Source organism: Catharus ustulatus, chromosome 2 (assembly GCF_009819885.2).
Source record: "Catharus ustulatus isolate bCatUst1 chromosome 2, bCatUst1.pri.v2, whole genome shotgun sequence".
Taxonomy (NCBI): domain Eukaryota; kingdom Metazoa; phylum Chordata; class Aves; order Passeriformes; family Turdidae; genus Catharus; species Catharus ustulatus.
In genome coordinates, this window is record NC_046222.1 from 47045110 (window position 1) to 47063078 (window position 17969).

General features: G+C 39.9%; 1 protein-coding gene across 1 annotated transcript in view; it reads right to left on the reverse strand.

Moving 5' to 3' along the window:
* RDX (radixin) overlaps positions 1 to 13018 on the reverse strand; it is a 45293-nt gene extending 32275 nt beyond the window's left edge. Inside the window, exons 1-2 of the mRNA XM_033051324.1 lie at positions 12929 to 13018; positions 4855 to 4926 (exon numbers count right to left, since the gene is read on the reverse strand). Of these exons, the coding sequence (XP_032907215.1) occupies positions 4855 to 4866 (12 nt within the window). The 5' untranslated portion in view covers positions 4867 to 4926; positions 12929 to 13018. The remainder of the gene's footprint in view (positions 1 to 4854; positions 4927 to 12928) is intronic.
* Positions 13019 to 17969: the final 4951 nt, after the last annotated feature.

Consider the following 17969-nt stretch of genomic DNA (forward strand, 5'->3'; position numbering starts at 1 on the left):
TTATATGTATTTTACCAGACTTGCTTCAGAATGATTAAACACAGTCAAAGGAAAGGGAAGAGCACATACTAAAGAACTATGCGTTGATTGCTCTTTGCCAACGGAGTAACTGATGCTTTGAAAACAAATGTTGCTAATGGTTTATGAGGATATTTGCCACAGCTCACAAAATACTATTTATAGAAAAATATCTTACAGCAATTATCTATTAAATCATTTATCAAAGCAAATAAAGAATACAGTCAACGAACATATCTGGAACAACAAACATCCATGTGCACTTATTAAAAGCATTCACTTCATAAGGGAATCACATTTTTATTGCATTCTTTCACCTTTAAGGACTTGAAAATGTATTTCTGCATCTTCTTATAGTACCTAACTTCACCCCTCCACAATTTATGGGAATATCCACATCACCACATTAACCTTTGAACCTCTCCTCAAACAGATACAGTGCATGAAACACGCATCCTACCTGGCTGTAGGCTTAATAAACCAAAACTTACTACTACTGTACTTCAGCCATCCTTTGGAGATAGTAGTTATGGCACGTCAGCTTTCATCAGAACTCCCAAACTGAGTAGGTACTAATACTGAGAAAAAAAGCCATTGAAAATAACATGGAAATGGCTTCCAGAGGTTTAACTTTGGTTTAATAAATGCAATACAAATTAGTCATCTGCAAAAGCCACAAAAACCAGTCTGATTCATAAGAAAATTGCATGTGGCAAAAAAGGCTTGTTTAAAGAGCTTTCCCACACTTGTTCAGCCATTTACTATCTCAAGTTTGCATATTAAATTGTGTTAGGAGTAGCAGTGTATTAGTCCCCCTGCTTTACAGACTGCACATATATACACAGTACTCTCTTCATACCAACATCAAAGTAGATATTAGGAAGAGGTGACAGAAAAAACTTTATTAAGAAGGTAAGGTAAAAAGGTAAGGATTAAACGGCATTAGGAAGAAGAGGCGACAGAATAATGCCAAACAGATTTTACTAACAGATGAATCGAAAGAAAGCAGTCCTCCAAGCTGACATCAGTCATCTATTTATATTACAGAAATAAATCATAAATTCAATCATAATTCAAGTACTGCATTACACAGACTCAGAGATTTTCCTGTGTAACAACATTACTGTAGTAAAAAAACCCGAACTTACACACTACTTCAATTCAACCACCTTATTGAAATTAGTTTGATCTTGCAAATATTAGAATTTTAAACCACCATATTATTCCAGAATTTATTTACTCCTCTGAATATACAATATCATAAAATGTTGAATAAATTTAAAAATAATTCCTTCTTAGTATTAGTAACTTTGACATCTATCTCTGTTATTCCCCAGTGTAATGTTTGCTTTCTTTCATGCCTTGCAGTCTTGTACAAAAGTACTGCAAATTACCATCCAAACAAATGATAATTTAACTCCTTCTACACCCTATAAATGTAATATTTCAGTCAATTAAATCTAATCTTCTTAGCATATGAAATGATTAACAGTTATGTAACCCATGATGTCTAATTTTAGCTTCTATGTTTCTATCTTTGGTGCAGATCTGTGAGAAACCCATACAGCTGAGAAACATTACGTGTCTATTCTTTTAGGAAGAAAGCACTGAAAATAAGAGTCAACAAATATTCTGCTTTTCAGCAAGCTGAGAAGTAAGCATACTAAGAACAGCACTTGCAACAGCTCAAATTTTGATTACAGCAGCAAAAATGTAATTAAACAAAGAAGTCATCAGTTTTGTTCAGATGGATCACAACATGCTAAGTGAAACCAAAATTCACACTGCTAGGTAGAACTGAGAATTGTGTCTTTTAAAAACAAACTATTTGATTTTAGAAGTAGAGTAGATGCTGAGTAACAGCTCGAAAAACTGAAAAGCAACTTTGTCACAAACCCAGCCAAAATAAAGGAACAGACATTTTACTGAAGCAATCAAAAAATAAAATGTTTCAATTATGTATATTTTTCAGTCACATATTACTTTAATATCTCAGGACAATATACTAAAGTTGCTTTTACCCTTTCAAAACAGCCTTTTCACCCTAGCTATTTAACTTACTAGCCTCTAAGAAAAAAAATGCAAAACGCATAACCTTTTACTACCATGTATAAGAATCAGTCACAGGGCATGAAATTTATTTCAGACTGAGATGTTCAGGAAAAACGAAAAATGCTTGCTATAAAATTCCAATATGCCAAGACTTGCTACTGGTCTTCATTTACTTACTTTTTCTGGAATACTACACAATTTTTCAACATGAAAACAAAAAAGTGAACCCAAAATATATTTAATTCCCTTTTCTGTGGTTGAATGAGTACTGATTTCATTTAAATTGATCTATGACTTGTTTATTTTCTCAATTTAAAAATCATCCCAGAAACACATGAAGAATTTACAGTTGTACTGCACAAGTTTACATATTTACAAGTCTACCAGACTTTTCTGAAAACTGTCAATTGGATCATTACAGCAGAGCCTGAAAAAAGAACACCTAAATAGGCCACAGCAATACAGAAAGAGATAAAATAACACTGTCAAAAATCTCACCACTTAGGTTAACTGGGTTTTCTTAGCTCTTACCCACGATTATTTCATTCATTTTCAATTAAATTATTTCCAGCAATAAAGCTACAGAATACTGACTGTCTTATTGCAACAGCTGTCAAAAATAAGCAACAAGGAGTTAAAGCATAAATAGTTACTGGACTAGAAATGCATTTGGTTATTGTGGATTGTCCATAAAGACAACTCCCAAGAGCTCCAGTAAATATCCATAGCAAGAGACCTCCTACTGTCCAGTACTATCAAATCTGAGCAGAACAGCAAGACTCTTCAAAGAACGTCTGATTCATTAAACATAACTGTGGCTAGGCTCTTACAGTCTCCAAAGAAGAAAGAAGGAAAAATGGGGGAGGGGGAAGGAAGAGAGCTTCAAAGCCATCTATCATTTAAGAAGCAGATAGAACAAAACCTGAGGTTTGATTTTTATAGGTAATACGACTTAACCTTTTGCAAGTGTGCTACTTCTTCATTCAGTGATTATCAACTATAATTAGCAACCTGCAGTTTACAGGAAGACATTGAGAAATCTAATCAATCAAATTTCATTTATAATGGCTCCTTTCATTTGGCTTCCTTCTAGGATTTCACACACACTTATATCATCAAGAGACACATGAAATCTTTTTATAAGAAGTCCCTTATTTAAAAAAACCACTTTGGCACAAGGCCAGTTTCTTTGCCAAGATATGGTAGATAATATCCATTATTAGGGTGGATTGTGCACTCCTTCAATACCACTGCAATCTCAGCTCTAAGGATATTGCTTTCCTCATGAACAACCTAAAATTCTTATTTCCTTCAATTTTCTCTGGTCCTTAAAATAGAGAGAACCCCACCTGCATAAATTTCATGGTTCCAATCCCAGAATTCAAAAATAAGTTACCTCACCCAGGCTTTTTTTTTTCCTAGTCACCACTTCCGTGGGTCCATGGCTCTCCAGTTACATGGATCTGAAGGCCTCAGAAACTGCATCAGCTCACAGTGACATTTTGCTTCATTCAGTTTTCCAGTTGAGAAGCTCCATCAAAGGCAGTACTTAATTCTCATAACCAGCACTCAAACAGGTCAGAAAATAGCATGCTGCTAATTCATTTTCATTTATAGCACAGCTTTCTGTCACCAATGAGCAGGATACAAACAGCTACTTCCAGCTGGAAAGAGAGTTAACATACTGCCCCTAATCCATTGGCAGGAAAAGAAGAAATTACAGAAACAAGGTATGGCCATTTTGGTCATGATCAACTGCAAAGCACAAAACACAACTCCAAGCCCTTAGTCCCATGCCCACATTATTCATTGAGCTGTACCAGTTCCAAATACTGACACACAACACAGATTATTTACAGGAGTAATTTTTCATTAATATAAAAAACCTTTTATATACCTACATATAAAGATGTATGTGTGTATACACGCACACATTGACACATTCACTCTTAGCAATAGACTTGCCCTGCTCCTAATCTGCTACCAAAATGAAACATCAGTAAACAAAGAAAGCCCAAAGGCTCTTACTAAACCAACTGAGTTGAGTAGAAATAATCTGACAATTCAGTTCCCCTTCTGAATGCTTTGCTCACTGGATACAAGTGGAAGAGACAACCAAAAGTCAGATGAAATCCTAAGCTAGCAATATAACATTAACAGAAAAAGAACCAACCTACTTAATAATTTTCTCCTCAAAGACTTCTAGAATTAATATCAAAACAGAAGTTGGAGATCTTTTTTTCCCCTGGGTAGAAAGTGGATGAACCTTTATCTTAGTTGAAGTGAGAGGAACAGGAGATCACCAACACTGCTTATTTCCTCCCTCAAAACTTACTTCCGACATGATACCCTCTACCATGCTAAAACTACTATCTAACTTAGCGCAGACACTTTACACATGTCCTGTCTTCCCCTGCAAAATCCTGCAGCAAACCCTTCCACTGATTCTCACAGACACTGAGTCAGGCTCAAATTATGCCTCCAATAACTACTGTAAGTCAGCTCCTCTCAAAGTCAACAATTCCTGAAAAATAATTCCTCCTGCCAGCCACATGGGCTCCAAGTACTGCTCCCATTTCCAACTGTCCTCCATGCAACTTTCAGCACCAAGCTTTCCTGAGCATTTTTTCCACATGTTGGTACTAAACCATCTCAACTTCAATTGTACATGATCAAATCTTATAAAATCTAGAAAGGGCAGAGTCAAAACAACAGTTATAATATTATCTCTCTAAAATACAAAAACCTTCCTAGATTTTAGATGAATATAAACCTGCTACTTACTGGTTTCGGCATTTTTCTTGTTTTCTGTAGTCTCCTGTCCACTTAAATCTTCCAAAAACTCTTTGCCCCCTTCTGCCAAAAACAAAATTTAAAAGGTTGTTTTTTAAATTAATCAAAACTTAATCATAGTAAATAGTACAAACTCCTATGCAAGTAAGCAAGTGCTCTACAAATACAAAATACACTTCTCGGTGGGTGACATATAGGAAGAGCAACTAATGTAGCCAGTGCCAGAATCTACAAGTCTCTAAGCAGTAACATCCTTCCTAGTTTCTGCAGAACTTTTTTGCAGTAATGTTACACTAAAGATACAACAGTTCCCCAAGTGCTACAAATTCTCCTAAAGGTTCTGTTATCATACATTATCTACTATTAAAAACCTCTAACATTATTTACAAGAAACATCATGAAGACAAAAAAAAATACCCTTTAACAATTTTAAAGCATCAAAACTGTATTTCCTGGCTCTAGCATCATTTGTTTCTCTCAGCAAAGGCATGATAGTCATTTTTCCCAAATGAAAAGAAATGCAAGTACACCAACACAGTAGAAAAAGGAAGAAAACCTGCTGTGCTTAAAACAACAGAGCTTTTTTCTTTTAAAGCAGAAAGCTGTAACTTATGTCGATGTGGTAATGAAAGTATTCACTACTGCATTCTGTTCCAAAAAAAGTTTTTATGCCTTGAAAAATATGTTTGCAATGTTATTTGTAGATATCATCCTACCTCCTTTACAATTCCTTCTAACTCAGAAAGAGCAAGCAGCTAGTCACCTTCCTGCACAAATTTACAGTAATGACTTCCACAAATCAGACTGTTGCTGGTTTGCAAGGAGCATCAAAGACTGCAATGCCTTCAAAAATAATATTAACTGGAATCACACTTATACTAAGAAAAATGAGTCTGACATGCTAGTCAGAATAATCTGAGATTTCAGTATTATAACTCCACAGCTACAACAGATGAATAAAATCTTCAGAAATGCTTAAAAGAAAAATAAAAAGAGAAAAACATAATACTTGAGAGCAATCCAGTTATCAAAAACAAGCTTTTGTGTAAGTGATCTTTCATAAAGTATAAAAATAAAGTATTTTTATATAAATATTACAGAATAAGTTAATTTTCCCTGCCTCTTGATAATAAAAATACAGTAAATATTAGAAATATTTGCTCAGCAATTTAAGGTACACTAGCACTTTATTTTTTATTTCTTCTTCTAATTTGTAGAGACATGTTTGAAAAGAGAGACTAAAAAAACAAAGGATGAAAACGGAATTTAAGAAGTATAAATGTTGTTGGCTGGTAAAGAAAACAAATGTTAAGACTAAAGAAGTCAGGAAGAGAGATCAAATGGCATAGCTCAGATACGTACCAAAATTTTGTTTAACAGAAAATCAGCCTGAAAACATTAAAACACTATCTTCAAGTTACATTCATTATGATAGAACTAATCCAGTCCAACTCCAGAGGTATAATACTCTATGCCTAGCATACAGACAATTACATTCTAATTCTAGCTGATTTTTTTAATTACAGAAGATACTCTCGAGAACTGGACAGTATCAGTCATGTCCCAAATGCTGCCTGATGTGCCGTGCCAATTTAAACACTGCATTTCCATTTCTTTATTCAGACCTGCACAGAGCAGGGCGCTGGGTGGGAACCCACCAAAGGCTGGCATCCTGATTATCCAAACTTTACACCTTTCATACTTTTCAGCAAACAAAGAAATCACCGTTTATTGGCTTCCACGGCTCTCTTCTTGATCAACATTCTACTTTCTAAGGTTCAGTGATTCTCTCGCTTTTCCTGCCAATCACTCTGCACGCTAGGCCATTCCCCTCTGGAGTCCTGGGCTTAGGGAGTCAGCGGGCACCAAGCTGTGGTCAGTCACCCCCTGCCAGAATTACCTTTTTTCCACTTGGAGCTGAATCAGCACAGTTGCTGAGGTGGTTTTGTTTGTTTCTTCCTTAACTTGGGAGTTCTGCCAAATGTCCTTGTGGCTCTTGAATTCTGCAATCCCTGTGCCCTGTATCAATGGAACATCCTTCTTCCCTACTTTGCTAACGTTCTCCTGGGTCTGAGATGGCTGAAGAGTGTCAAGCCCTAAACCTTATCAAGGCAATTCTACTGACAACTCATTTATCTTTCTAACACCCGGCCATCAGCAGTAAGACTACTGTTCTAAGATAATGTTAAATATACTCTTGAACATTATGAATACACTTTTCCTTTATTCCTCTCCCGTGGTTTTCACCACAAAAGTTTCCTGGGGAGGGATTAAAAAAAAAAAAGGCTTTTGATAAAATCTGGCTTTTGATAGAAATTCAACAGCATGTTTGCCTTTCAGAGAAGAGACTGCCTCTTCTCCCTTCTTTCCCTAATGAACACCTTGGAAAAATACAAGAGAATAACAGAAACCAAAACAAGCTTGGCTCTAATTTGTGCTAACAGTTAGCAGGATTCTGAGCTGTAGTAATCCCTGTGCTCATCTCTGACAGCAGAGGCTCAATGCTTGAGAAACTGAAGGTAGATTGAAGCCCTAGAGTTACACTCAGTTAATTAACGATGCAAAAGCTAAATTAGATTCTCATCCACCATTTTGTAAGCATGCCAACTCAACAGTACCAAAAGGAACAGAAAGTAGTACAGCTACTTTCCTGTGCCTTTAGTTACACAGCACTGAAAAGAAGGGGTATGGTAAGATGACTGATAAGGGAGTCCAGTCTCCAGGAGAGCAAGGACAGCACATGGCACAGGACCAAGATCAAATGATTCCTTTCTGAGGTCTTTCTAAGAGACAACACATCTAGAAATTTCTACAATGACTGCCATACCCTCATGCATTTTATCTCTACAAATTCACTCATAAACACGTCCCAGATTTTTGCTTTGGGATTTACTCAAACATTTTCTTATAATACTATCAACAAACCATAAATTATTTATTTGAAAACTTACTTAAAAACCTTAAAGTAACTTTCAAAATCTGAAACGTGACTACAGAGTTTTACAGGTTAATCCTGACATCAAATCGCAATTGGGAGACACGTTTTTGAAAACAAGAGAACAAAGTTATCAGCAAAAAGCAAGAATCCTCTTATGTAAAACTCAATAAAAATCAAGTCTCACTGTTAGTCACACAGATTCCATGGGCCTGAGAAATTATCATAGTATGTGAGTAATAGGGGGGAAAAAAAATCTATGCAAAACAAACAGCACCCCATGTATTTTTGTTGAAGTGTTTGCTTGTAATATCTTTCACTAAATTTAATAAACTTCTATAATTTCTTTTAAAAAATGGCAAAATATAAATTTATAGCCAACTACGATGAACCTACTCCCATTTTTTTATATATAATACAAAAATTAGCCTGTGTCAGCCTGACTATACTTTCATATTTAAAATGCTGTACAATTTTGAAACAGTACATTCAAACTCATTGTAACTATTATATGTATATATAAATAAAGAAGTTCACACATCTTAAAACTGCAAATATTGACATCAAATAAGCATTAAAAAACAAAAGTCACCCTATCTTTCCCAATTATTGGCACCAGCTAACATTAAAAACAAAACAAATATGAGGGAAACACTGGGCCAAAAGAAACGAAAAATGTCAGCCAGGCAAAATATTGTGTATCTCCACTGTTATCACTGGAGTGTCAGTTCACTTTTGCTACTAATGCCAGTTCAGATAAATTTATATTTAAGAGATGCAAAATTTTAAACTTTGAAGCAACTAATTACTTATACTTACTTTTATCTTAACACTCATAGGAAATGGCATTGCAAATAGTGAAAAAAAACCCAAACCAACAGCAAAAAAGACTCCAGTCAACTGGGATTGGGAATGATATTCCTTTTGATTCCTGCATTCTGAAACCAGCTCGTGACCTACTAGGCATAAAAGCTCATCACTTCAGCATTTAAAATTCTAAAGGAAGGACTCTTCCAAGTCAGGATTAACAGGATTGTGACTTTGCAGACTTCCTACTGCTACAACACTCAGGACCTTCAGCATTGTATGCAGTAATCTGGACTCTGAACCAAAACGACAAAAGTATCAGCACGCTTCACATCCCAAACAGTCACCCAGAACATCAAGAACTCTCTTGAAATTAAAAGCTCCAATTTCAATTAATTTCACTACAAGGCAGTTGAGATTTTTAAATCAGTGTCATCCATGTTTCTAGTTATGCCACTGAAAGCAACAAATAAAGCAATTGTTGAAAGATGACAATGAAAGCTTTCTTCAGAAAATTATGGTGCATAAAATGCCTGATGCCAAAATTGTGTCAAATAATTTATGCAGCAGCTGTTTTCAAAAGAAACATTCATACACACAGCCATGGGTCTGAGGTCAGGTGAGGATGGGATAACAGGCAGAAACCTCGAGCAGGATGCTTGGCTGGTAGAGAAGCAACACTCAAAAGTAGGATCCCTATCTGACAGCTTAGGGCCTTCTCCCAGCAGCGGTCCCTCCAGCAGCATTGCTCTGAGCTTGAGCAAGAGGTTTAACATCTATTTCCCTAAATATGGATAGATGTCAGGGACCACAGAGCTTTACCTATAGCAATGTAACTAACTTGTTTATTAACAGAAACTTATCCAAAATTAATATACTTTTTCTTTTCAAAGTCTTATTCCATTCCATTTTTTGTGGTACCTAAAAGTTTTAGATTTTTGCAGGGGAAGTAATAGGCAACTCACAGGCCATTGGACCTGACTAACTGGTCTCAGATTTCTACAGAATTGTCTCTCTACTCCAAAGCAGTCTGTGAATGTCTGCAGGGCAATCATCTTTCACACTAACAGCTCCCTAATGACACACTTGCTGCAATCCAATAAAGAAGTTCATTTGCCACAGACTTTACTTCTGCATACATCTTCTTCAGACGGACAGAGCAACCGCCTACACAGCTGTCTGCAATATAAGCAAACCAGGGCAGGAACTAAAACAAGCCATTTATCTCACAGAAGTAAAAAAAAAACACCCACTAAAACTAAATTGTACACCTAATACGCAAAAATTAAGATTTGACCGGTGCTACACATCACATGCAGAGTTTTACATGCCAACTTTTTTTTATGTACTGTATCTTTTCCTTCTCAAAACCACCATCTCCCCAACCCTTCCTTCTTTGAAACACCCAAAATAGGCTTGCTGTCTCTGAAAAATAACTGCACTAGAACTAGTACAACTTTTGTATTCAATGTATCTATATGAAAATACATTTTGAAGAGTGAAGTACTTCTTCTAAACTGGACTTCCTGTGAACTTCAAAAGCAAAATGAAAATGAAATCCTGGAAGTTGCCAACACAGTACTCAACTAAAAGCAACTTCATACCAGTCATTTGTGCACTACTAGCAGTTTTGCCAGACAATAAACTGGTATGTTTTAGATGTGCTACACGATTAACATACACTTAATATTTACTGATTTAGTAACCTTAACTTCAAGTACCCACAAATGCACTACGGAAAATAATTCAAAGATTCTGAAGCGTCTAACAATGATAGAATGGTCAATCTTACACGTTGGAGTCACCATCAAAAATGGAAATCATGAATACAAATTGATGGAAGTGCTGCTTCCAAGCACAATAATCCTTTCTCTAATCATACACTTAGCAAAGAAATAGGACATATACCCAGAATTTTGGGTGTATCTCATCTCAAAGTCAAGCATTCTATTTTCTGAATGATGCTGTTAAGTCTCTTACAACTAGTTCCATTAAAAAAGGAAACCTATGAACTGGCCACTCATATCCTTCTCCATATAAACTAACTAGAGTTGTTAAATCACAATGTTGTAGCGTAAAGATTATTAACTGCCTTTTTGAGCCAATGTCATATTTCTTTTTCTTTGTATTACATGACTTGAAAGTTTCACTTCACAGAGGGATTAATAAATACCTCAAGTGGAAAGGAATAAAATATTTTTTTAATCCAAAGTACAGCTAAAAGCCTATTTGTAAAGTCAGCCAACAAATGCAGTTCTTCAGTGTTGAAAGAGTTTACCTAGGCCCCTTCAGCTCTGGAGTAAACTTGCTGAGCATGCAAGATACACTGGGTGGTGCTTTGATGCATCAGTATCTTCCTACAATCAGTTCTTTCTCCAGAAGTCTGTATCAAGCTTTGTTTACATTTACAAACTTGAAAATCCTCCCGTTCCTCTACTCCCACAGCCTTCTAATGCAATATAAAGCGATAGGAAGGCTTTGATGTATTTAACACGTCCAACAGAAAGACATAATGCCTTCAACAACTTTCCTCTTCACCTCTGCCAACAGAGGCACCCTTCTCAAAAAGTGGAGCGAGGCTGCTGAAGAAAGGCCGTTCACCTATCCTGGCAAAGGCTAAAGGAACTTTGCCAGGAACTGCCTTCTCACGTCATAACATCTACATGTCTTACCCTCCTGGTTTTGCAGCTCGTAGGTGGATCTAAATCCTTATTCTCTTTATGGCTTTACCCAATTTTCTGTGAAACAACCTTTTTCTGGCAGTACTATCACCATCAAGCCCTGCAATGCTCTCTGCTGCAATGGCAGAAACAGTATGAGCAGAACTCCTTGTCATCTCTACACACACTTTTACGCCTTTTGAGTCAGCACTCAATGAAAACTCTCTGGACAGCTCCAGACATGTCACACCATGTCATTTTTTCATGCATTTTCTAAAGCTGTTTCGCTTTTGCTCTCCAATTTCCCAACCTAATAGAACAACTGTGTCACTTCAGTACAAAGCTTGGAAATATGCCACTGCCTTGCAATTGCCATTTGCTGGGAGGCTGCTTATCTGGGAACATTGCACTGACCCGCAGTTTATTTTTCTCACAGTCCCTCTTATGCTAAATCAATAGATCAATAGAGGCAAGTCTATAATCCGATAAACAGTTACTACTTGTCCCATCTTTAATGATTAAAAAACAACTTCATCGCAGTAGCCATAATGTTACTGTACACCGACTCCACATCTTCCCTGGGAGCACACGTTGCCCAGCAGCGCTGTGCCAACGCGCCGAGAGCTGACAGCAACCACCGCATTCCCACAATCTTCTCCATGTGTTCTTCTCGGTGTGCAGGCGCACACGCATCCTCAAAAACGCTCCCGTGACACGGACACGGCCACAGCCATCTCCGATGGAAACAGAGGGACATACAGGGATACATCTGAAGCCTGACACGAACCAGCCACGGAGACAGAACTACTCAAAACTCAGAAATGCCACTCCCGTAACTCAGTTCTTGAAAAAATGGAATCTTTTTAAAAGCCTGTACCAGAAAGAGGAACACGAAATACTTGTCTAGGGTGTTACACAGACTGGAAAAGACAGCTTAATAGCACCTTACAACTAAAGTGATTAGTTGTGTTGGCATGGAGTCCAAAGAGTTGGGCTGGTTTTTTTTTTTTTGTGTTCAGATTTAGAAACTGACAAAAGACAAGTGAATTCCACAAAGTTGAAACTAAAACCCCTTATCCGCGCTAAACTTTAAGCGACGAGGTTAATTACAAATGCCCACGACTTGTACAAAACATTAATCCATTCAAAAAAACAATGCACAAAGGCTCATTCAGGGCCGCTGCGCCCATTACGTCGGTCAATACTTCAGGACTCTTAAAAACGCGCATTTGTCGAAAACAATAGACAGCAACAGATGCTCCACAGTACTTGTTTATGAAGTAATTCCTTATTATGCTCCCACACCGCCGCACTCAGCTGGCCCGACCCGACTGCCACATGTCTACTACGGTGTAACCTCCCGAGCCGCGCCGCTCGGGGACATGAATAATGCAGCGGAGGCTGCGCGGGCACGCCGGGGGCGCGCTCCCGGGGCTCCCCGGCGGAGCGGGGCGAGCCGGGGGTCGGCGAGCCGGGTCCCTGTCCCGGGTGGAGGCGTGCCCCGCACACGAGCAGCGCGGTGCCGCGCTCCCGCCGCCGCAACAAGTCTCCCGGTGCCCCCCGCCCACCGAGGGCTGCGGGCGGGCTGCCGCCCCCGCGCCGCCTCCTGGGAGCCCCGCTGGCAGCCGCCCGCGCGCCCCTCGCCTCAGCGCCCCCGCCTCACCTGGGACTCCGCTCCCTCCGCGGCACCGAGCGGAGGGGGGGGACGAGCCTCCGGGACAGGGTGCTTGGGGCGCGGCGCTTTCCGCTGCTGGCGAGGCGGTGTGTCCCCCCCCGCCGCCCCCTCGCAGCGGGGCCGGAGGCGCTGTGGGGCCGCCCCGCGCTGCTCGCCGGGGATGCGGCGCGGAGCGCGGCGGGCGCTGTGACAGCTCCGCAATATGGCGGCCGCCGCCGCCGTTCGGATTTTCCCCCCTATCAGATGTGGCTCTGCGCGCGCACTGCGCACGCGCGGCGCGGGCGGGCGGGCATGCGCGGCCCGCGGCGCGAAGCCTCTGCCCGGAGGGGCGCGGGGGCGGCGGCCGTGAGGGGCTCCCGTGAGGGGCGGGGACGGCTCCGGGACCGCGATGGCTCCGGGACTGGGACTCCTGGCGGGGGAGGGAGACAGAGTTCCCGTGAGGAGACGGCGGCGAGCGCTCGCCTTCTGAGACGGTGGCCCCTCCGTACGGAGTTCCGCGCCCCTCTGCACGCCCCCTGTGCTCGGGGGCCCCGCGCAGCCCTGCCCGCGCTATGTGAGCCTGTGGCAGCTGCTCCGGCGGCAGAGCTGCCCTCCAGGAACCCCCTGTTCGCTTGAGCAACGAGGGGATGAGGAAAAGCAGCTTTCCCGTTAGCGCGGGCGGGCGGGAAAGGAAAGCCTCAAAAAAGACGAACTAGGGAGGGGGAGTTGGCGGCGTGTTTATTTTATTTTTTTTTTCCCGGCCAAAGCCCCGCCAGGCATAGTGCCGCCTTTTTGGCAGGCGTGTGCTCCGGGGCGCGGTGGGCGGCCGGGTGTCTCGCCAGATAGAGCGGCTCGGAGCTGGCGACGCCGCCAGCCCCGAGGTGCGGCGGGCGGGAGCGGGGTGAATGGTGAGCCGAGGGCTGGGAAGGGTCGGCTCCTGAGATGTGATGGCTCCTGAGAACAGGGATGCCTTCAGGGAAAGAGCATGGAATGCAGACCGAGTGGAGAGCACCGATCCTCTTCCTCTGCTCCGTATCATCGCAGTGATGATGGGCGTTCTCATCGCTCAGTCGCGTGAAACAGCCGCGCTGGTGGATGGCTTCACACCTTTTTTTTTATATTTTTATTATTTTTTCTACAGTCCCAATGGGAACGTAGAAGAAAATAGCAGTAAGGAGAATCCTTCTGAAGGACAGAGAGGCTGAGGCAATCCCAGCCCCCACTGTACGTTCTCAGTTTATTTTTGTTTGCAGGAGCTGAAGGTGCTCCCTGAGCTCAGTGGCAACCCAAGCAGGGAGGCCAAGCAGCGAAGCTCGGTGCAAAGGGATCCACTCGAGCTACCGGCTCTGAGTCATGCAGCTGCTATTAATACACCGCGCCCTCTGGCTGTCTGATAAAGAGAGGTAGGGGGAAGAGCTACGAGGAATTTTCAATTAAAAGCTACTTCAAAAAGAATTATAAAAAATTCTAGGGTGAACTGGAGATGGGAGGAAGGGAAAGAGGAGGAAAGCAGCCTGGCAAACAAGGAATAGTCTCCCAGAGAATTTGTGGAAGCCTCACTGACTAGATTTTTTTTTTTTTTTTTTTTTTTTTTTTTTTTTTAAAAAATTTAAAGAACATTCCGATAAGGTAAATGACCAGATAATACAAACTATTATAAAATTAAATTTCATTATGGATAGAAGCTAGAACATAATTACTTTTTCCTCTAGACAGTTTAATTTGTGATATTTTTATGCATTTTGTTGTATATTTCAAACAGGCATTTATCTTGAGAGTCATCATCATAGAATCTGAACATCTCAATCTATTAAACATATATTCAGTGTCCTCACACCGGCCAAAATTTCATTTCCAGCTTTGTTTGTGCCATTTTGCTCCAAGGAAGAAATGACTGTGGCTAATTCCTTCTTGTCTCTGTTGTTCTTCATTGTGAAGAACATCCTCGTGTGAAACAGTATTTTGCAGTTCGTTAAACTTCTAAGGCATCTTGCAGCGTCAGCAGATACACAGTTTCACGGACCAGCCACCCTCAGTATGCATTGCACTGGTCCCTGTTCAGATGGCCTTTACCTGCCGGTCTGAGCAAGGGAAACGAAACAAGCAAACCAAGTGCAGAAAAACAAACCCTGTTTCATTCAGTCGCTTAAATAAATTGACTACGATTCATTGCAATGCACAGATAAAATGTGTTTAGTTGACCAAAGTAAAGGCTTTTTTCTCAAATAGTCCATTCTGGACTGGCTCAAATACAGGATTAGCACACTCGGGCTCAGTTTCATTACTGGTGTTGATAGCATGTGGAAGCCAGTTCCTTTCAGTTTGTGCATTATCACTGCTGGATATGCTTTATCTCTTATCCTGTTACACGAAGAATATTATTGCTCAGAAATGTCAAGGTAAATAATAGTCTTATCTTCCTTGTCAACAGTATAATGTGGTTTTCTTCTCACCTTGCTTCCTTAACAAGGTGTAAAATTGCAGTTTGTCTGATAAAACAGGGCAGTAAAAACAGAAGTGTAGTTAGAGATCATATTCTTTGTAGCCATGAAACTGAAACTACAGAAAGAACTACAGGCAATAAAGAGAGCTTTCAGATACCCCTATCAACTTAAATTACACAGTTCTTTAAGAGGTAGGTTATAAAGATAAAGCTAATGATAAGAATGCCGTAACTGCAAGACATAAAAGTTTATCTTTCAGCAGTAATATCAAAACCCAGCTCTTCATTAAAAAACAGATTTTAAACTTCTATTGCCTGATCTGAGAAATCAATCCTAGAATCCCTTTAGAAAGTAATGATTTTTGGGCCAAGGTTTCTCTTCTTCAATGCACCTGAAAAAGCATAAAGCATCAGTGAATACCCAGTTGTGTGTTAGAATCTACTTCTATTAAAGCCAAATGTACAGTTCAAGGGGCATTTACTAGACAAGGCATTTTGGAAAGGAAAAGAAAAAAAACACCATGAGAAATTTCTGATTTTCTTTTTTTATTTTCAAATGGTGTGCAAAAACACCTTGACTTTACCTAATTCAATTAAGATTTATGCCATCAACCGGGATAGAAGTGTAGTGCTGCTCATACCTTGCCCCTAACGTGAAGAGTTCTCTGTGGACTCAGCCTACACGCCTGGAAGGCAGCCATTCTGGGAATAATTATACATATGACTCAACACGAATACTCAGCTATTAATATGTTTACAGAAGCAGACCTGACATTGTCTAAAATTATTGCAGGGTAATTTTGCTCTTGCTAATTGCATGGTCTATAACCGAATTGGTTTTTCTTTTGTTAGTTTTTGAATAACAATAAAAGGATACATTGCCTTAATGGACATTAATAGTAATTATTTTCCTGAAAAGTATGTTGGATTGCCCTTTAAAGTCTTTGCTAGAAACAAACGGAATTTAAAATATTCTGTCTTTACCAGATAAATCCAATTCACAGATATTTCCAGTGAAGAAGTCCAGGAGTCCATGTCCAGGATAAATTCCTGCACGAGTGTTGTAATGAGGGAGGACAGACCTAGTGTGCAAAAAGTTCTATGGAAGGGGGATCCTCCCTCTTCAGAGACACACAGTGAACAGAAAGGATAAATCAGCACCTGAAAGCCTGGACAAAACACCTGAACAGCAGTGGGCAGGGTAATCTGCTACTGAGCTGCATTGTTGGCAACTGGCTCCTATGTCAGGCCATCCTTCCACCCACTGATTTAATCACCTGGCTAAGGAGATGGCCTCTAACACTGACAGTGAAGCCTGACTGGCCACATTTTCCCATTGAAAATCCAAAGCGTTGTTTGCAAAGGCTTTGTCCTGCAGCCCAATCAATTCCTGCCAGTGTAAGACTTAACATTTTTTCTCTTGCTGGCATTGCTCACCAGAAGCCTAAGACCTGGTTGAGTAAGAAGCCCAAAGGCTGATGGTCTGTCACACATGGTGACTTCTTCCAGTGACAGGTTTTTGGCTTTTTCCTGGTATTTAGTCTCTGGTACTACAGCAACGATACCACAGTTGTGTCCACCTATCTCAGAGTCAAATCTTAGTACCTTTTCTACTCAAGGCAGGAAGTGTCAGAATCACTTGTAGAGTATTGTTTTTATTTATGTGCCAAATATGGATCTCTGCAATTCATTCTAAATGAATCAGTATTTATCTCTTGGTAATAATTTGTTCATTTAACTTTTGTGCACAGTGTGTATTATGCAGCACTTAACATTTCATCTAGTATTTCAGTCATCTTTGTAATGTCATGATTTTTGGGTTTTTGCTTGTTTTGTTTTAAAAATCAGTAATTGTACAAGACACAGGTTAACAAATAAAGTTCGTTGCAGTTAAGGTTGGGGCAAGCTGTCTGATTTCTTGGACGTCACTGTTCTTGTGTCGTGTCACCCAAACATGCCTTCACTGATACATAAGGTTGGCATCTAACAGCTGACACTTAGCTGCAGTTCCTGCTTGTGTCCACTTAATATTTTTATCTCATTCATAGTTATAATTATTATGACAAGTACAAGTTGTTCTGCAGTGACAGCACTGTTTTTTTAGTGGCAGCGTTTATTTAGTTAGAATGTGGCAGTATCTGTGTCATGTCCGTAGCACTGGAAATCAAAGTCATTGATAACCATATTCACTTCAGTGAAATAATGTTATAATAAAATAAAATAGTATATAAGGTACTAAGCAGTTAAAGGCACCAATCCAAACTTTTTTGAAGAATGTATTTCCACAGGCAAAAAGAAAAATATTAATGTGATTACCAGGGAATTGGATGCAAGTGTTTGAAAACTTGAAAAATTTATATACCTGTTAGAACCAAAGCAAATGCTTTTGGGGATTGTGTTATTGTTGGGTTTGTGTTTTGTAGGTTTTTTTGTTTGTTTCTCCTAAGGTGGATGTACATTGTTCTGAGAGACAGTCATACACTTTGTGAATAAATAAAATAATAATAAAACTTAGAGCTTTTTATTAGGAATCCATCACTCGGCTATTTTTAGGTTCTGGTGCCTTCTGATTTTACTTCATTTACTTGCTTCTCTATTAACAATAGA